This window comes from Phacochoerus africanus, chromosome 10 (assembly GCF_016906955.1).
Source record: "Phacochoerus africanus isolate WHEZ1 chromosome 10, ROS_Pafr_v1, whole genome shotgun sequence".
Classification (NCBI taxonomy): domain Eukaryota; kingdom Metazoa; phylum Chordata; class Mammalia; order Artiodactyla; family Suidae; genus Phacochoerus; species Phacochoerus africanus.
In genome coordinates this window covers 86,406,215-86,427,725 of record NC_062553.1, presented here as the reverse complement: position 1 = coordinate 86,427,725, position 21,511 = coordinate 86,406,215, and the positions used below count along the sequence as shown (strand labels likewise).

General features: G+C 42.8%; 1 protein-coding gene across 1 annotated transcript in view; it reads right to left on the bottom strand.

Annotated features, from left to right (window-relative positions):
* Window positions 1–21,511, bottom strand: part of TBC1D9 (TBC1 domain family member 9) — a 116,066-nt gene that overhangs the window by 46,003 nt on the left and 48,552 nt on the right. Inside the window, 1 exon segment of the mRNA XM_047799681.1 lies at window positions 8,842–8,960. Coding sequence (XP_047655637.1) covers window positions 8,842–8,960 — 119 coding nt within the window.

The following is a 21,511-nucleotide window of genomic DNA, read 5'->3' as shown; positions in this document are numbered from 1 at the left end:
CTTCTGTGTGCTGTGAGCGTGACCAAAAAAACAAACAAAATTCTGAGTGTCCGGGAGTTCCCGTTGTGGTGCAGTGGAAGCAAACCTGACTAGTATCCATGAGGATGCAGGCTTGATCCCTGGCCTCGCTCAGTGGGTTGGAGATCTGGCATTACCATATGCTGTGGTGTAGGCTGGCAGCTGTAGCTTTGACTTGACCCCTAGCCTGGAACTTCCATATGCTGTGGGTGTGGCCTTAAAAAGAAAAAAAAAAATTCTGAGTGTCCATACGATCACCCTACTTTTTCTCACTCTACTACATCTGACAAGATTCCTCATTAGGTTATTCTGCCCTAGTCAGCGTGAGGAACACTCAGAGCCATGAGTCATGTGTGTGCCACCTTCTTGCCTGTGGTCCTGCCATTCTGAGTGCCTGAAATCTAGAATCACACTGTGGTCTGTTTCACTAATCCTACCTAATCCCAAATTCTGGTCCAGTTCCCGCTTCCTTACAAACCTTCTCCCAACTACGATTCTCCATCCTCATAGGAAGTACTATTGATTCTTTCTGCCTGATATATTGAAATTATGCCAATTTTATTTTCACTGCCAGACTTTCCACCCAAGTTGCCAACAATTGGGAGGGAGGGAGGGAAAGGAGACCTTTAGTCTTCCATCAACTCCAAACATGTAGGAGGTTCCCTTGTGGTGCAGTGGGTTAAGATCTGGCATGGTCACTGAAGCAGCTCCGGTTGTAGCTGTGGCACAATTGAATTGTGCAGATTCAATCCCTGGCCTGGGAACCTCCACATGCCATGGGTGCAGCCATAATTCTCTCTCTTTTTTTGCTTTTTAGGGCCGCACCCGGGGCATATGAAGGTTCCCAGGCGAGGGGTCTAATTTGAGCTGTAGCTGCTGGCCTACACCAGAGCCACAGCAATGGGGGATCCAAGCCGCATCGGCAACATACACCACAGCTCACGGCAATGCCAGATCCTTAACCCACTGAGCAAGGCCAGGGATAGAACCTGCAACCTCATGGTTCCTAGTTGGATCCGTTAACCACTGAGCCACGACGGGAACTCCAATGCCATCCAAAGTTCTACAAGACACCACATTTCTAGAGTGTCATTGAAACTTTAAAAAGAAAGTGTTTTTAAATATGAAAGTTCGTGAGGACACAGAACTGAGAGATATCGCTAAAAACTCTAAGACATTAACAGACCAGGCATTTGCTGACTAGTTTCAACAGTAAGGATGCTGGTCCCTAAGGTTCCACTGCTAATGCTCCCCCCTTTAAGAAAAGGGAGGATCCAGAATGCAGAACCTCTTCTCAGTTTATTTAGCTAGGTAGACCAGATGACAGAACAAAGGGATGGCATTATCTCCTTCCTGGATGTTCCACAGGTTGTACATAATATGAATAGGTCACCCTGGTTCTAGGCAACCACTGCTCTACATAACTCTGGAAAAGTACTATACAATATTCAGGATGCTAACAAAAATTTAAATAAGGCAGGGACATTGAGAGAGAAGTCACGAAAAGGGGAAAATCAACTTAAACATGAAAAAAACTCAACCTCATAATCAAAGATAGAAAATTAAAACAATAAGACACCCACTTTTACGTATAAATTTGAAAACTCACGTAACTATAATGCTGAAAGCAAACAATGGTATAATCACTCAGTGATTCTAATACTCTAACAATATCAGCTAAGGTCCATTAAAGTAGCTAAATATACTTAACCCATTAACCAACGTTTTATAAGCTAATCCAAATGATGGAAAAAAAAACTATAGGAAAAATTTTATGAACAAAAGGGTTCACTGTTTTATTGTTTGTGCCTGATTCTCACTAGTCTAAAAGCTAGGGAGACTTCCTGAAAGAGAGGAATGGTAAGGTCAATTATGGGATAATATTCAGCTATTAAAAAGTAACAACTAAAAGTTATATAAAAATATAGTAGATGCCAGAGAAAAAAGACATGATACAGTGAGACGGCCTTTATGATAAATATGCATATTAGAAATCCAGAAAGAAACAAACAAAGTGTTATCTATGGTGTTTGGATTACGGCTGTCGCTGTAGTTAATGATTACATTCACAATTTATAAAAGTTAATTAGATTTCAAAACAAATAAATTTGTTGGTTCCCTTCATTTCGGGACAATCTGTGAATGCTTAAACCATTCATTTGCACATGAATGATGTTCTTTCACACAGAACTGCACTAGTAGCAACTCCTTCCTCATAATTGGTTTCAGGGGAATTACATCTGACATTTTTGGTGTAATGAAAACGGTGAGAAGAATGGCTACTTGACACAACTTGTGGTTGCTTTATTTATTTATTTCTCCTAACTACTGTCACTTTGAAGTTTTAGTTTCTCCCTACAGCACTTAATTTGCACCTACTTCCCAAAGAAGAGAACATTTGGGGAAGAACAATTAAAAGGTAACTGAGAACCTCAGTAGTGGCTCCTGGATAGAGATGCTTCCTGTCTGTTTCCCCACCAGTCACTGCCCCCTTCAAAAGCCCAGGGCCTCCTACAGGATCAAATTAGGTATCCTCAGACTCTCCCCATTTGCATTACTTCCCAGAAGTTCAGATAACTTAGAAACCAAAGGAAGGGCGTCGTGGCTCAATGGTAACGAAGCCGACTAGTATCCATGAGGACGTGGGTTCAATTCCTGGCCTCACTCAGTGAGTTAAGGATCCAGTGTTGCTGTGGCTGTGCCATAAGCCAGCAGCTGTAGCTCTAATTTGACCCCTAGCCTGGGAACTTCCATATGCTTCAGGTGCAGCAGTTAAAAAAAAAAAAAAAAAAAAAAGGAAAGAAACCAAAGAAAGATGTCATCTGATCTGATGGGTTTTCTCCATAAAACCATCTCCATTATTCAAGAATAATTTTTTTTATTTGGAAGCTGCCATCTTTTCCTAGCTTCACCAATTCTCAATAATTCCCCCTCTCCCATTTATCATCTCCACTCCTAGGCTAATTCCTTTAATAAGGATGGAGCAGAAACCTAAATCACCAATCTTTTTTTAAAAATTTTATTTTATTGAAGTACAGTTGATTTACAATGTTAAATTTCTGCTGTATAGCAAAATGATTCAATCACATGTATATATATTCTTTTTCATATTATTTTCCATTATGGTTTATCACATGACACTAAATTCAGTTGCCCGTGACATACGGTAGGACCTGTCTATCCATTCTATCTATCCATATGTAATAGTTTGCATCTGCTAACCCCAAACTCCCAATCCTTCCCCCCAAGCCCCTCCCTCTTGGCAACCCAAGTCTGTTCTCTATGTCTATGAGTCTGTTTCCGTTTTGTAGACAGGTTCATTTGTGCCATATTTCACTAAAATCACAATCTAAAGCAGTGATAAACTATTCACTTTGAGGGGTAAGGAGTGAGAGCAAAGGAAGAGGTTGATACTCTTGCATGTGTGTTTGCAGCCCTCATTCCTCACTACTTTTATGTGGTCCACTTAAAATACTTCTTCAAAAACATCAGATCCTAAAGAGTAATAAGAATCCATTCTTGTTTTTCTCACTTCTTTTTCTGATTATAAAATTTTTACACATGGGGGGAATGGGGAGGGTGGGGTAGGAGGACCTGAAGCCCACCTCCCACCACCACATTTTTTAAAAAATTGACCATTCTATGGAAATTTAATCAGACACACCGTCAGATCACTTCCTAGAATTCATCCTTAACCTGGGTGTGAAGAAAGGCTTTGAGGAGTTACTTTGTGGCGCAGCAGATTAAGGATCTGGCATTGTCACTGCAGTGGCTTGGGTTGCTGCTGTGGGGCAGGTTCGATCCCGGCCCTAAGAACTTCCACATATTGTGGGTGTGGCTTGAAGAAAAAAAAAGGCTTCTAAACTTTACTGAAAATCCAGATGCTATAATAGAAAGAATTATTGATTTTGACTAAATAAAAAATTTAAACCTTGCTTGCCTGGCAAAAACTATCATGAGCAAAGACAAAGAACAAATGATAAACATACATCACTGATAAAAGGCTACTGGTCTTTACAGAAAAAAAAAGAACTTTTTTTTTTGCCTTTTCTAGGGCCACTCACTCCCACAACATATGGAGTTTCCCAGGCTAGGGGGAGAATCGGAGCTATAGCCAATGGCCTACGCCACAGCCACAGCAACGCGGGATGCGAGCTGCGTCTGCAACCCACACCACAGCTCACGGCAACACCGGATCCTTAACCCACTGAGCGAGGCCAGGGATGGAACCTACAACCTCATGGTTCCTACTTAGATTTGTTAATGACTGCACCACGATGGGAACTCCCAGAAAAAAAGAACTTTTAAAGTTAAGGAAAATAAGACCAAAAATATCACACAACAGGTACGAGACATGAACAACCTACAAACCAGGTTATAAAAACAGCCCTTAAACACAGAAAAAGATGTTCAATTTCACTCATAAATGAGATAAATACAAAGTAAAACCATACTGAAATATTCCTCCCTTTCACATGGGCAAAAAACTCAAAAACTTGATAATCCACATTGTTGGTGAGGCTGTGGGGAAATAGGCATTCCCACTCATGCCAGTGGGAACGTAAAACAGGGAGGGGACACTGACAGTACTCAGCAAAAGCACACAGGCATTTACCCTTGATGTAACAACCCCACTTCCACCAGTGAATCTTAAAGAAACATCCCCAGCTATATAAAAATGAACATGCATAAAAAATAGAACATTTTTATAACTGCAAAATATTGGAAATGACTTAAATGTTGAAGCATCAAAGAGTGGCTGGATTATCTATGGTTTATTCATGCATAATAAGCAGCTTAAAAAAGAATAAAGAACTAAATGCAACATGGGATCCAAGGTTGGGTCACGGCATAAAAGGACATGAAGTAGAAAAAACTGGTAAAATCCAAATAAAGTCTGTAGTTTAGTTAATAATATTGTGTCAACAATAATCTCTCAGTTTTGACAAACGTACCATGTTTATATATGATGTTAACATTCAGGAAAGCTGAGTGCTGAGTATATGGGAACACTCTGCCTAATCTTTGTAGTCGTAACAATTATTTTGAACTAAAAAGCAGAACTATTAAATTAAAAAACATGTGGACAATCTTTATGATCTGATATGAAGAGCCACCCAGGAGTTATTAAAAGCAAAAAGCAAGTGCACAGAAGCATATATACATGAAGCCTTATGTATAATAATTAAAGAGTAATAAGAAAAACACACCCAAGCACCTATGGCCAACTAATCTACAACAAAGGAGGCAAGAATACACAATGGAGAGAGGACAGTTCCTTCAGTAGGTGGTGCTGGAAGAACTGGACAGCTACACGCAAAAGAATGAAATTAGAACACTCTCTAATACCACACACAAGAATAAACTCAAGATGGATTAAAGACCTAAATGTAAGACTGGATACCATAAAACTCTTAGAGAAAAACATAGGCTGAACACTCTCTGACATAAACTGCAGGTGTTTCTTCTCAGATCCACCTCCTAGAGTAATAAAAGTAAAAATGAAGATAAACAAATGGGACCTAATGAAACTTGAAAGTTTTTGCACAGCAAAGGAAACCATAAACAAAACGAAAAGATAGCCCACAGAATGAGAGAGAATCTTCGCAAATGAAGCGACTGGCAAAGCATTAATCTCCAAGATATTAAAAAACAAACAAACAAACAAAAAAAAAAACAAACAACCGGATCAAATAATAGGCAGAAGATCTAAATAGACATTTCTCCAAAGAAGACATACAGATGATCAAAAAACACATGAAAAGATGTTCAACATTGCTAATTACTATAGAAATGCAAATCAAAACTACATTGAGGTACCACCTTACTCCAGCCAGAATGGCCATCAACAAAAAGTTTTTAAACAATACATGCTGGAGAGGGTGCAGAGAAAAGGGAACACTTCTACACTGCTGATGGGACTGTAAATTGGTGCAACCACTATGGAAAACAGTATGGAGGTTCCTCAGAGTTCCCCTTGTGGCTCAGTGGTTAACAAACCCAATTAGTATCCATTAGGATGCTGGTTCAATGCTGGCCTCACTCAGTAGGTTAAGGATCCAACATTGACATGAGCTATGGTGTAGGCTGGTAGCTATAGCTATGATTCAACCCCTAGCCTGAGAACCTCCATATGTCAAGGGTTTGGCCCTAAAAAGACAAAAATGAAAACAATATGGAGGTTCCTCGAAACTCTAAAAGTAGAACTACCATATGATCCCGCAATCCCATTCCTGGGCATCTATCTGGAGAAAACCATATTTCAAAAAGATACATGCACCCTAGTGTTCACTGCAACACTGTTTACAATAGCCAAGATGTGGAAGCGACCTAACTGTCCATTGATAGAGGAATGGATAAATGAGATGTGTTACATATACACAACGGACAATTACTCAGCCATAAAAAATAATGAAATAATGCCATTCGTAGCAACATGGATGGCCCAGAAATTAGTGAAAGACACACATCTTATGATATTACTTATATGCGAAATCTAAAAGTACAAATGAACTTATTTGCAGAATAGAAACAGACTCATGGACTTTGATAAACTTATAGTTACCAATGGGGACAGAGGGGAGAGGGCAGGAGCAGGATGGACTGGGGGTTTGGGACTGGCATAGGCACAGTGAAGTATGTGGGATGATTGCCAACAAGGACCTGCTGTCAAGCACAGAGAACTCTCCCTAGTATACTGTGATGATCTATGTGGGAAAAGAATCTGCAAGAGAATGGATGTCTCTACATGTAAAACTGAATCACTTTGTTGTACAGAAGAAATGATCACAACCTTGTAAAAAGGAAAATACCTATTTCGGCCTATTTTTACAAAAGAAACACAAGAAGGATAAGCCAGATAAGAATGAGATTGGTTAACCACAAGGGGTTGGAGGGAGCAGTGTAGCAAGTATGCAGGAGGAAGGAACACTTTTTAAGGAACTTTGATTTTTAGAAGTAGGTTAATATTTGAGAGTTCCTGTCATGGCTCAGTGGTTAACGAATCCAGCTAGGAACCATGAGGTTGCAGGTTCCATCCCTGGCCTTGCTCAGCGGGTTAAGGATCTGGCATTGCCGTGAGCTGTGGTGTAGGTCGCAGATGTGGCTCGGATCCCACATTGCTGTGCTCTGGTGTAGGCCAGGGCCTACAGCTCCGATTCGACCCCTAGCCTGGGAACCTCCATATGCTATGGGAACGGCCCAAGAAATTGCAAAAAGACAAAAAAAAAAAAAAGTAGGTTAATATTTTCTGTTTCCAACAAATACAAGTAAACTAACAATGTTAGAAAGAAGAAAGAGCCTAAAACGGAAGGCAAACTGAAACAAAAGGCTGATTCCAGGCCCAGGACGGGAAAGGTTCAAGATGAGTCTGGAGCACCGTGTTGGACCAGAAGTAAGGAAGCACTCAAAAGAGTAAGGGGAGCAAGTCTCAAGGGCTAAGGAGACATTGTGCAGGGACTCGGTCTGGCCAAATCTGGGAGAGGGCGGGAACCAAAGAAGCCCGGTAATGAAAGAGAAACTACTGAAAAACATCAGAAGCCCTGAGTCCATATCAATAATAAATAGATAAAAAGCTAGAAGGAGGGCTTTTGCTTATAGGAGTGCCAACTGGTAAACGGGAGAGAACAGAGGAGCTGGAAAAGGGTCATTTTGTAAACCACCACAGCAAAGACTGGTTCTACAAAAAATACCTCTGATGAATGCTAGGTCAAGGAAGAAATTTGGACAAAGAGCAGGATATGTGTGTATCCCTAGAGTGTATTCCTACAGAAAATCACAAAGGTAAAATGAGTAACTCTACAGTGGAGAAATTGGCTAGCACTTTCTGGGTTTTTACGACTAATGGGTGGTGGATGAGTGTCATGTCCCTCCAGAAATGAGTCTCTGAAAATGACACAAGATGGGGTATGAAGTGTCCCCTCCAGGAGTGCATAATGCACTCCTGGGTTTTATCAGATAGTGCTCAGCATCTGATAAAATCTGAGCACCATCTGATAAAATCCCAAATGAAAAGTGTCCTATTGAAAAAACAGAACCATACACTTAGAAACTTTAATGTCATAAAAGACAAAGAGATGCTATCGAAATGATGCAGATTGAAGGAGACAAGAGATGAAAACTAATCCAATGGTTTTCTTAGCCTAGATGCTATACTGGAGTGAGCAAAAAAAATCCTAATATTATTGGGCCATTTAACAAAATTGGAATATGTGTCCACTATTATAGGATCGATGTTAAATTTCCTGCAGGTGATAACTACAGGGTGGTTATTTAATAGAATAACCCTAATCTTAGAAAGATACACTGAAGTATTTAGGGAGAAATTCCTCTAAAACAGAGTAACTGAATACACCAATGATAAAGTAAGTGGGGTAAACGGTTAACAACAGCTGAGCACAGATAAAGGGTCTACACTGTGTTTTATACAATTCTTATCTTTGCAACTTTTTTCTTTTTATGGCCGCACCCGCAGCATAAGGAAGTTCCCAGGCTAGCCCACGGCAACATCAGATGCGAGCCGAATCCATGACCAATGTCAGATCCTTACCCCACTGAGCGAGGCCAGGGATCAAATCTGCATCCTCATGGACACTGTCAGGTTCTTAACCCGCTAAGCCAAAGACAGGAACTTTGGCAACTTTTCTGTAAGTTTCAAATCCTTTCCAGTGAAAAGGGTTTTTTTGTTTTTGTTTTTGTTTGTTTTTTACAAAAGAAAAAATTCCACTCCCTTAGAAATGTCTATACTGTGTCCCTGGAACTAATACAGCACTGTAGGTCAATGACAGGTCAATAAAAATAAAATGAAATAAAATAAACCAGTACCTGTATTTTGCCTCTCACAAATGTGGTGATATCATTCTCATTTTCAAAGATGGAGAGTGTCTGCAGCAGATTCTGCTCAAGCCATTCCCAGTGTTCAGTGATTTCTTTTCTAGAACCACCTGTATGAATGTAAAATGATGACAATAAATGTCAGAATTTAAAAGATAGTTTGAAAATCAGGCTCATTTCATCCATATGCTATGAAAAGGAACTACTGTTCCCACCAGCTCTGCCTTCGAATGCTTTCTCTCCTCTGGAGGAGACACACAGAAGACACTTCAGGATGGAGAAGCCCAACAGTAAATATTGTGTTGTAGTCACATCTGATCACATGAATCCAGAAACTTTCTGGGCAGTCAGAGTAGAAGGCAGCAACCTTCCCCCATTCCCTCTTCTGGATTGGGTGTTAAATTAGCCCTGCCCTTTTTTTTCCCCCCTCCAAGAACCTGCACTTTTCAGAGGAACATGTTAGGATCCTAGGTTACAGTTGTTAAGTTGCAACAATAGGACAGCTTTGGGATGCCACTGGAGATCTGATGTAACCACCCTCCTATAATGGGCAAAACAACTACCCTCACTCCCTTCAATTATGAATGAGATGTGAAAATGGACAACCGCTAGGGAATAACAGCCGGCGCTCACTGGCACAGAGGCCCTGAAATGTAATGGGATGAGCTCATCCTCACAGCCTCCATCCAAGTCAGAACTAAGAAGCAGAAGACACCTCGCCTGGCAACCTCCAAATTTAAAGCACCTTAGCTTTGGAGCATAGATAACCTAGTACCCCGCTCTCTGTTCACAACTGCAGGGGCAGAACAGGGATGCCATCACAACTAGGTTGTCAAGACTCTGGAATAAATTCTTTTTTTTTATTGCTTGGGATTGTTAAAGATCTTGCTGAATGGTTTGTTAGAAGCCATCATATATTCTATCTACATATAAAAACTGCACGTACTACACATTCCAAAACTAAAGAATGATTGACTTTGGAGTTCCTGCTATGGGACAGTGGGTTAAAAATCTGACTGCAGGAATTCCCGTCATGGCCCAGTGGAAATGAGTCTGACTTGCATCCATGAGGACACAGGTTGTATCCCTGGCATCACTCAGTGGGTTAAGGATCTGGTATTGCCATGAGTTGTGGTGCAGGTCACAGACGTGGCTTTGATCTGGCGTTGTTGTGGCTGTGGCGTAGGCCAGTGGCTACAGCTCCAATTCCATCCCTAGTCTGGGAACCTCCATATGCCTTGGGTGCAGCCCCAAAAAGACAAAAAAAAAAAAAAAAAGAAGGAATTTGACTGCAGCAGCTCAGGTCGCTATGGATCTGTAGGTCCAACCCCCAATCTGGCCCAGTGGGTTAAAGGATCCAGCGTTGCCACAGCTGTGGCGAAGGCTGCAGTTGCAGCTCAGATCCCTGGCCTGGGAACTTCTATATGCCAAGGGTGCATCCATTTAAAAAAAGAAAAAGCCTGATTGATTTTGTGATTCTACTGATTCACCCCTTCAGACTCCTCTTTAGATTTCCAAGTTATCTTTTAATTGATTTCTTAAAATACAGCTTCTCTCTGTTTTTTGTCACCGGTAATTCAATATACCTCACAACCTCACTCTGATTCCTGACTGGGAAAGGTCAGAGGCAGAAAAGTGTCTACAGTGACACTCAGAATTGTAAGGAGCCGAACTAAATGTACTGTCAGAAGAGAAGAGAATGGCTTGAGGGGCTTGACATCCACGGACTGAGGAAAGGCAAAACCAAACCAAGCCGCGTTCATTTTCTTTTACTTTTAAGTCTAAATGCCAAGCTGCCTACAGGAAACACTTATGCAGAGAAGGAGAGCAAATCCCTGAGTGGAGAAGCAGCTTTATGGAAACGTGAAAGAAGAGACTGCCTGCAGCCCTGCATGGATACTCCCCACGGTTCACTCACTCAGGGCCACTGTCAACCATGTGGAAAAGTAATCGATGACTCTGTACTATGTTGCCATGGCAGGAGTCTTGGTCTCCATCCCTCTCTGCCACCAGCCAGGTAGGTGCCTTTAGACAGCTTTTCCATCCCTCTCTGTCTCAAACTCTTTAGATGTAAAACGGAGACAAAAACCCAAGCACAACCTTTATTCGTCTCAGAGCCATGTTGTTAAAAATCACAAGGAATAATGTCTATATACACTCTGGAAAGAAGAAAACACTTTTCAGTTGCAAAGTACAATGCCCACTTGGAATATTTAGGGAATGAGTCATTTTGGATTTTGCCAGAGAGCTTTTAAACATTTTAGGCTTTAAATAGGCATTGGAAAAATTTCCAAAACATACTGCGCCCTTCCTTGTCGTAACCAGGTCACTCCCATCACCAGCTGTGACTGGCTGGGTGATACTGACAGAGCCCAGTCCAGAGAGAATGCCAGCTGTGTGCCCTCCACCCCGCTGTCCCATCTGTGCCTGCTGGCATCATCTGATGCTCACACTTCAGGACAGAGGCACTTCTGGGGACCGACGGGGCTACAGAGCCTCTGCAGAAACTCCGGGCACAACTTTGAGCCTCAATTTTGCCTCTCCTCCGCCTCTGCCTACACTGATCACAGATGTGCCTTCCAGAGACTGGTCTGCACATGTCTCCTTGGCTCAGCCAGGGCAGTCTGGCTGTTGATTGGTATCCCACCCTGCACTGCTCTTTACCAGGTGGTCCCACCAGGTACTTGACCTTAGAGTCCCAGCTACACTGGTGGTGGAATCCAAGCACAATTCAACCTCCCTGCTCCTCAGTTATTCTGGACAGAAGAGCCCATCAGGAACAAGACTCAGGGCAGACCAGGTGTGCCTTCACCTTTGCACAGGCTGCCTTCAGTTTCCTCTACGCACATATTCATAGGGGTCCAACACACACACCCCCACGGTGGAATGGTATATGCAGTCATGCACTCATTCAACAAACACTCACCCATACCTCCGATTTTCATGGGCATTAAGTGAAGGTCTACAGAGCTGATCCCCATCTGCAAGTAGCCATCTGAGCACTCTTGTATTGAAGTCCCCATGTAGTTCTCCATTGTTTTCCTACCTCTTGCTTTCTCTGCCGCCCAGGACCTCCTGCTCTTCATTTTGCCCCACTGTCCAACATTTCTACAATCTCCACCTAAAACCACTCTCCCCACTGGCTCTTTTCTCCACTTGTCTTGTGTAAATCTCCCCATTTCTGTCTCCGATTACCACCACAGCCTGCTCCCCTCACGGCTGCTGCTTGCGCTGCTTCTCTGCTATCCTCCGACTCCTGGTGCTTCTCCCACACTTATCACTGTCATATACAAAGGCCAGCCTTTTGGAGTCGTCACCAGCCACTCAGCTCCCATGCATAGGAAAGATGCTGGAATGGCAAATCCCAGTATTTAGGTCTTCAGTCCTTTCAGACTGCTCGATGCATGGGGCTGTACTACCAAAGAGGTTTTAGAGGTTTCTTCTGGTTACACCCAGAACTGAGATTCCGAAGTTCCAGAAGACTGAGTAGTAGATAAGGAAGAACTTGGTGTACCATGATAAGAAACCATTATCACCATAACCGAGGAAAGAAAAAGACACAAGTGCCACCAGCCAATGGCAGTTTCAGGAATTAACTATGGATTCTGATCTCTACCCCACAGATACTTGCCAGGGAGAAAGATGTAAATGTACCCCCCCCTTTTTTTTTTTGTCTTTTTAGGGCTGAACCTGCGGCATATGGATATTTCCAGGCTAGGAGTTGAATTGGAGCTACAGCTGCTGGCCTACACCACAGCCACAGCAACATGGGATCCAAGCTGCAACTGTGATCTACACCACAGCTCATGGCAACACTGGATCCTTAACCCACTGAGCAAGGCCAGGGATTGAATCTATATCCTCATGGATATTAGTTGGATTTGTTTCCGCTGAGCCAAGATGGGAACTCCTAAGTATGCCTTTTTATACTTGTAGTTACTGTGCACAGGCATCCTATTCTCTGAACACTTTCTTCAATGCGCAAAAAGTCAATGAGGACAGGTGTTCAAGGCTCCAGACTCTGGAGATGGGAAGTATGAGGATGCCTATAAGGCAGATGAGACATAGTCTGAAGATGCTAATCTAGTAAAAACTCTCCCTGAAAGCAGGTGTCCACTTCTCATCCCAGAACAAACAAAGGGTCCATGGTACCGCTCAGAGATCAACAGAGCAAATGCCCTGTTAACTGTTTAAGAGCAAGGACACTTTTGCCAGATCACTTTTCAGGACCCAGCAAGACTCCAAAAGAAACATGCTGGCATCCTAAATGTTCTTTATAAATGGCTCTTTCATTTCACAGGAAAATAAGTACAGGTGCTGCCAGATTTAAGAGTCCGGAACTTTTCTTTTGCTACTGTGTAAGATAACAGGAAGCTCTTTGGCTACAACTCTGGAAAGGGGCTGGTCTCTTTACCCAAGAGTTTGAGCAAAATGTGTTTGGTGCTCAGAAGAGGAAGGAAGGGCTGACAGTCGGCTTTCTGAAAAGGCTGCACTTCTAGGGATACAGCAGGAAAAACAAGCTGACTCGACTGCGCAATCGACTAGAACAACAAATTAGGCTGTGTCGGAGTATAAGAATCCTTCAGAATTCCCATGGTGGCTCAGCAGGTTACAAACCCAACTAATATCCATGAGGATGTGGGTTCAATCCCTGGCCTCATTCAGTGGGTTAAGGATGTGGCGTTACTGTGAGCTGTGGTGTAGGTCGTAGACTTTGCTCAGATCCTGCATTGCTGTGGCTGTGGTGTAGGCCGGCAGCTATAGCTCTGATTTGACCCCTAGTCTGGGAACTTTCATGTGCTGCAGGTGCGGGTCTAAAAAGACCAAAAAAAAAGAAAAGAAAAGAAAAGAAAAGAAAAAATCCTTCAGGAAATCCCAAGTAAAGCTTTCTGCCGTGGGAAAACTGGATCAACAGTTGATGGGCTTAAGGGTATTTAAAAATTAATTTTGGAAAAATGAGAATCTTTAACATTTGCAGTGCTGTCCTTTGGTTTGGTCTTAGAATACCAGCCACAGGCCCTGTGCATATATCTGGTCTAAATTTAAGTACCAATTAGGACGATGGAAAATATGAAACCAGACTAGTCTAATTGCTCATCTAGTTTGAGGTGTACCTTAACGTCCATGAAGTCCACTTAAAATAAAAAGGAAGAAGCATGAAGATGGACCCACAAATTGATTCTATCGTATCTGGCCTCTGAGGATTAAGAACAGAGGCTTTAGGCCCCACTGACAGATGTTCTGTGGGTATTTCTTTGTGATGCATGATTAACAATAATACAATTTAGTTCTGGGACTGCAGCACTGACTTAAAAACCTGAATTCCAGAATATCTAAGATGATAAATTCCCACTGATCAAGAGTGTGTGTGTGCACACAGGTAGGTACATATTTGTGTCTACGTGCAAAAATAATAACCCCTCATGACACAGCAGAAAACAACACAACAAAAAACAAACCCACAAAACCTCCCAGGGATTAAAAGCAACCAACCTAGTATTTTCAGATATCAGAGCAGACTGCTTGGATCCCAAAGCTGATCCGGTCCCCAAATGACTAGTACTTGAAGCTACTTAAATAAAGGGAACCAACTACTTTATAGCCTTATCCAAACATAACCTTAGACACAAAGATGATAATTTTGAAATTTAAATACCAAGTAAAGGCAAGAGTAATACCCAATATACTGGAGTGACATTTGCTGTCCCTGGAGTTTTTCCAAAGCCGCCATCGTCCTCTCTACTCCCAGAAAAATGACAAATGTGTATTTGAAGAGGGCAAGACGCACACCCTCAAAATAATGTGGTGATTCAAACAGTTTTAGAAACAAAACGGAGATTTACACTTCGAAAATCCACATGCAATTACAACCATCATTATAAACGAGTTAAACAGTGACAGTGATAATGTTTTCTATTACTTATTTGTGCTTCCCAAGGCCCGGAGCCATGCTACCACCTTATGCACCTTAACCTCCCAGCAATCCCACAAGTAGGTCCAATTACCATCCTTTCATAGATGAGGAAACTGAGATTTTCACATTTCTATGAAATGAAATTAAGATTTTTCTGCCTCCATTGTCTTCTCTACACCCAGAAAAATGACAAATTTGTATTTCACGAGGGCAAGAGATACAACCCCGAAATAATGTGGTGATTCAAACAGTTTTAGAAACAAAAAGGGCCCCCAAAAGCACGCTCTTAATTGCTATACTTCCACCTCCTGACATATTTTAGAAGTGTGGTTAAGTATGTCTAGAGGTTAGACTGTCTGGGATAATGAGGGGTCTGATTATTGGCGAGACAATATCACCTAACAGCTCAGTCCACTTAAATGTCAAAAAAAGCACACCTGGGAGTTCCCGTCGTGGCGCAGTGGTTAACGAATCCGACTAGGAACCATGAGGTTGCGGGTTCGGTCCCTACCCTTGCTCAGTGGGTTAACGATCCGGCGTTGCCGTGAGCTGTGGTGGAGGTTGCAGACGCGGCTCGGATCCCGCGTTGCTGTGGCTCTGGCGTAGGCCGGTGGCTACAGTTCCGATTCGACCCCTAGCCTGGGAACCTCCATGTGCCGTGGGAGCGGCCCAAGAAATAGCAACAACAACAACAACAACAATAACAACAACAAAAGACAAAAAAAAAAAAGCACACCTGGTTTCAAATCTCTACCACACCATGTACTAGCTCTGTGACCACGGAAGAGGTACTTAACCTCTCTGTGTCTCAGGTTGCCTCACCTGTAATATGCAGGTTACAACATCTATCATGGTAGTTTGTGCTGAAGATTAAGGACGGTAAAAGATGTAAAGTCCTTAACACAGGTATAGAATACACAAAACACTAAAGAAGGAGTTACTTTTGCTATTGCCATCGTAAGCAACAGAATACAAAGATCTCATCATCTTAAAAAATGATGCAGAAGATATTTTTAACTTCAGATGTCAGAGCACCAAGAAACCAGCTGCTTAACTGCTGCCTGGCTACCATACACTCAGCACAAATCTCTCTGGCCCTGACACCATAACGTTTGGAATGCAAAGTGTACATCTGATTGAGATAAAGCAGGCCTAGAACAATCCTATTGTAACTGTTATAAACTTCTTAACGTAATGATGCTTATCATCTCCTACAGGTCATAACGGTATGCTCATAGCTTCCTAATCACGTTGAGAAAAAAGAGGCCCAGGTAATTCATCCAACCTTGGCAGAAAGAATTGGTGTTTGATGTCATTATTTTCTTTATTTTACTTAAAATGCCAAGGTCCTCTCCTACCCTGATGGGCAGAATGTAAATGGCTCTTTCTGAAGGGCAATGACACTGAAAGCCTTACATACATGCATATTCTTTAATGTGGCATATCTACTTCTATAAATTTATCCTAAGGTGATAATTAAAGGAATATGAAAATATTTCGTTCAGCGGATATTCGCTAAGGTTTTTCAAAACGCAGCAAACATTAGGGGGAAAAAGCCTCTAGACTTCCAAAAAATAGCACATCAGTTAGATAAATTACATCAAGTACACAATAAAGTGTTATCTACCTATTAAAATTGACATCACAGACATGTATTTTATTGACACAGAAAATCTATATGTAAGTGTGTATATAGATACCTATGAATGTGTCTGTGTACACACATATCTCTGTACACAGTCTGGAAGGTAAAGATTTACAATACAGTATTACTGCTTTTTAATATTTTATTTTCTTTGCTTATCTAGATTTTCTGACTTGAAGATCTGCAATGAACATGTATTTGCTTAAGGAAAAAAAGCAAGTTCTGGAGTTCCTGTTGTGACTCAGCAGTAATGAACCTGCCTAATACCCATGAGAACTCAGGTTTGATCCCCGGGCTTGCTCAATGGGTTAAGGATCTGGCATTGCCATGAGCTATGGTGTGGATTACAGATGTGGCTTGGATCCCGCATGTCTGTGCTGTGGTGTAGGTCAGCAGCTGTAGCTCCAATTCAACCCTTGGCCTGGGAACTTCCATATGCCTCGGGTGCGGCCCTAAAAGAAGGAAAAAAAAAAAAAAAGCAAGTTCTTTTTTTGAAGCTGCTGAGGATATAGGAATAGTTCTTGAGGTACCCAGACCAAGAAAGGATGAAAAATTATCGACCAACTTCCATATCTCATGCATCTCATGTGGAAGACACAATTAAATCACCCACCATTTCACTATCTCACTGTCTAGTACAGAGAAATAGCAGAAGAACCAATTAACCATCTTTAATTAAACGCTGGGTCTTACCAGCTGCTGACTGAAAGAATGTTTAATCCTAAAAGCCAGCATGGTGCCGCTTAAAAAGGACTGGGCTGGGAGTGGGGGTGGCCTGAGAACTTGATCTCAGCTCCACACTAACTAGCTGTGACAGCAATGTGAGCTCGGGCAGTTCACTGTGCCTCTGTACCCTCTCCAAATCAGAAGGCTGGACAGGATGCTGGCCCGCTTATCTTTCAGTTCTGAACATGAACGCCTCTCTCGGCCCAGACGAGACTTTTAAGATGGTGAAGAAAAGGGAAACTACATCAGTGGGCAGAATGAAGGCGCCGTGCAGGGCTGTGTTATCGCTGAGGTGTCCATCAGGCACATGCCCTCCACCCCATTTCCTTTATCTGTCCTGCTGGAAGGTCAACTGTATCCAGAGGGAACGGTCAGCAGCTCCAATGGCCTTTCCAATGGCCATTCTTCTGTCCCAGGGCCCTTTAAGTAACATCCTTGGAACTATGCATTTCTACGTGTCCATATTTTCATGACACTGTGTAACCCTTCTCACTGTTCGAACCTTCGAGTTCTTCTAATGGGGGAAAGCCAAACAGGTTGCCTTCTACTTCCCTGAAGTTCAAGGAGGGCAAAGGACTGGGCTCTCTCCTGCCCCTGGGGCACCAGGTCCAAAACACCAGCTGCTGGGGGAACATCTGCAGCTGTTTAGTGCCCTAGTGAGAGCACAGGTGTGAGAGAGTCAATGGCTGGTGGAGAAGAGGCAGAATTGTCAGAGTAAAACCAGCTCAACGAAGCACAATGGACCAATTCCTGTGGTTCTACTTCCTTTACATGAGCAAGGGCAAAAATGATACCTGACAAACACTGAATGAGATATAACTCCGTAGGCTGGAATTAATGGAGCAATGGCATAGCTACCAAAGAGAATGGTGGCTTCGTTTTGGGTAGCAGTGAAAAGAGTTAATTGCTGATGCAGGGTTTTGGCTCCCCTTCCCAATGAAAGGTCCCAGTGCCAAAGAAACATAAAAACATCTTCAGGAGTTTCTGCTGTGGTACAGTAGGTTAAGAATCTGACTGCAGTAGCTCAGGTCACTGCAGCAGTTTGGGTTTGAGCTCCAGCATGGTGCAGTGGGTTAAAGGATCTGGCCTTGCTGCACCTGCAGCATAGGTCATGGCTGCAGCTTGCATTCGGTCCCTGGCCTGGGAACTTCCACATGTCTCAGGTGCAGCCATAAAAAGGAAAGAAAAAAAATTAATTTATCCAAACCAATCTTAATACAGATGATAGAGGACAATACAAAAGAAGCATATGAAAATATTTCACTGATAACTCTTAGGTTTTTTTTTTTTTTCCTTCCTTCTTTCTGCATAGTTCATATAGTCAAGGGCTGAGTGACTATTACATTTGGGAGTAAAACTAGATCCAAAACCAGGTCCTGCCTGGCTCCATGTGGCTCAAGGTTAAGGCAATCATATGAATAGGATCTACCACTAAGACTCCTGCTCTCCTCTGTACAGAAAGTGGCCTAAGTAAAGACACTGAAGGTAGATGGGCCTTTAGTTCAATTTACACGAATCAGGGATTCACAAAGGTTTTGGGAGTTCTCATCATGGCTCAGCTATAACGAACCCAACTAGTATCCATGACAATGCAGGCTTGATTCCTACCCCCGCTTAGTGGGTTAAAGATCTGGCATTGCCGTGAAGTGTGTGTAGGTGGCAGATGTGGCTCTGATCTGGTGTTGCTGTGGTTGTGGTATAGCCGGCAGCTGTAGCTCCAATTTGCCCCTAGCCTGGGAACTTCCATATGCTGCGGGTGTGGTCCTAAAAAGAAAAAAAAAAAAAAGAAAAAAAAAAGGTTTTGCAATCCTACGGATTCTACACAGCAGTGAGTTAGACATCCAAATTTTCTGTTGAAGCTTCACTTACAGCAACGATTCGTGAAATCAGAGCAAATGAAAAGGATCTTGCCATATTGTCCCACCAAATACCAACTTTGTAGTTTATGAAAACACATGAAAAATTACACACTGAAAAGTGAGACTATCGAAGAAATCTTTTTAAGGTAGCAGCTTCTGCTCTTAAAATCATCTCACAAAAGGAAGTCAGCCATTTGGGCTTTAAAGGGCGATCAATAAAAAGGAACAATTAATGGCTGAATGGGACTTTCACAACGGCTGTCACTTCCGTAAAGTCTTCCACAAGGAAATTCTGGAGCTGTCTCTATGGATAATCGATATAAAAGCTACAACTGCTCCAGGTTTATTATAATAAGATCATCCAGTTGCGACAGGCATTACTTACTGGGAAAACGAAAGTGTCTCTTTGAGGTACAAATTATGGCATCAGCATGTACTGCCCAGCATTCCTGAGCCTTGGCTCGGCAAATAACTCAGGAATAACTCAGCTTTGTAGCTCTGGGCTCTTCCCCACAGGAGCGTTCATAGGAGCCTCTGCTTCGTAGGAATGGCAAAGCCCCAGAAACAGAGGGAGCGGCAGTGGTGTCAGGCAACAGGGGAGAAAAAAAATGGATAGGCTGAAGCAGGAGAAAAAGAAGAGTCATAGAGAGAAACCAGCTCATCATGGGCCCTGACCTAACGAGGCCCGGAGACCTGAGGGCTCTGAGGATCTTCAGGCGCCACAGGTTCTCAACAGCCTCTGGGCCCAGGTGATGAAAGTGCTGGAAGGTGAGTGAGAGAGCCAAACCCCATCAAGTCCAGAGGTGTTGGGGGTTGCGCTCAATTTTGTCATTTCCTTTCTGTGGTTCTGCCTGATTTCCAATTTCCTTTCTATTTCTTCACTTGCTGGCTACAATGTCTATTTTAACACCATGCTACATGGCTTGCCAACTAAAGGTGATGCTTTCCCAACCAAATACCCCATGGCATCTCCCCTTCCCTTTCCCCTTGAGTTGAATGAACCACACAAATGGCTGGAACTCTTATCTCACAGGAGCCGGGGTTACACTGAGAGGTCTGTCCTCCTCAGGGTCTCAGCTCCCCCTCTTCCGCTATCCTTTATCCCCCTCCTCTTGCTTTTACCCCCATCCTTTACTCCCGGGGGGTCTTCTCCTGCCCTGACTCAGGATGCTACTCCTTCATTCATGGTAATGCATTCATCCTGATTCATGTCATTGTTTCTCTCAAAGCTGTTTGCATCTTAGCCAGAGTAACTGTAAAGGGACACAACTGCAACCTGAGAATTTCAGGTGCTCCTAAATCCTTGCGGATGCATTGCTAGGGCACTAGAGCCTTTTGGCAGCCTAAAACCGCACCCACATAACTCCCCCTACCCTCGACGAAGGCTGGCCAAGGTTCCAGTCTTTCGCTGGCAGCCCCACCATCCAATGGTGCTGGATGGTACTTTTCCACACTGGGCTGTAACTGAGTATCTCCTTGCATTCTCAAGAGCACAGGCTGGATCTAACTACCTTTATGCCTTTAGATCCTAGCACCGCACTTCCTCCTGAGCACAGATCAATTTAAACACTGAAGAAAGTCAACTGAAAGAGCTCCCAACAGGCAAAGCTGGAATGATCTGAGCAACCAAATAAAGCTGTATTGGATTATAACCCAAAGTACAGAGTAAATGTTCATGAGTCTATACTTGAATCGATTACAACTGCCCGCCCGCTCTGTACGTGTGGGCTGGGCATGGCGACAGCCTTCCAAAGAGGACAGTATGGGGCGGGGAAGGAAAGAAGAACTTGACAGTAGAGAGACCTAAAAAACATTACTTCAGCCAGGAGATCACGGACATCATCGGGTATAAATCGCCTTGATAGAAGGGGTCCTTGCTTGGCATAATGTGATGAAAACAGAACTTTATCTCGGGGATCTTCCTTACAAAAATCTATCGCCCCAGCCTAATCGGGAGAAGAACATCAGACAAATTCCAGTAGCGGGACACTCTATGATACACCTGAGCATTATCTTTCAAAATGGGCAGGGTCATCAAAACCAAGGAAAGCCTGAGTAACATGCACAGCCAAGAGGAGAGACTGAAAAGATGTATCAAGTATATAAAATAGCATCCTGGCCAGGATCCTGGAACAGGAAAATGACATCAGGTTAAAACCTAAGGCAATAAATAAAGTGTGGACTTTGTTTAGTATTGATGTAACAATATTGGTTCATTAATTGGAACAAATGTTCCATACTAAGATGTTATCATACTGGAAACTATGTATGCAGGGGGATATAGGGGAGCTCCCCAAACTATCAGTTTGATTTTCCTATAAATCTAAAGTTATTCTAAAACACAAAATCTCATAATTAAAAAATCAAGTGGAGGCAAAAAAATTAAAAAAAGAAAATGAGTGTTCCCGCCATGGCGCAGCGGGTTAAAAATCAGGCTACAGCGGCTCAGGTTGCTGCAGCGGTACAGGTTCCATCCCCAGCCTGGTTCAGTGGGTTGAAAGGATCCAGCATTGCTGT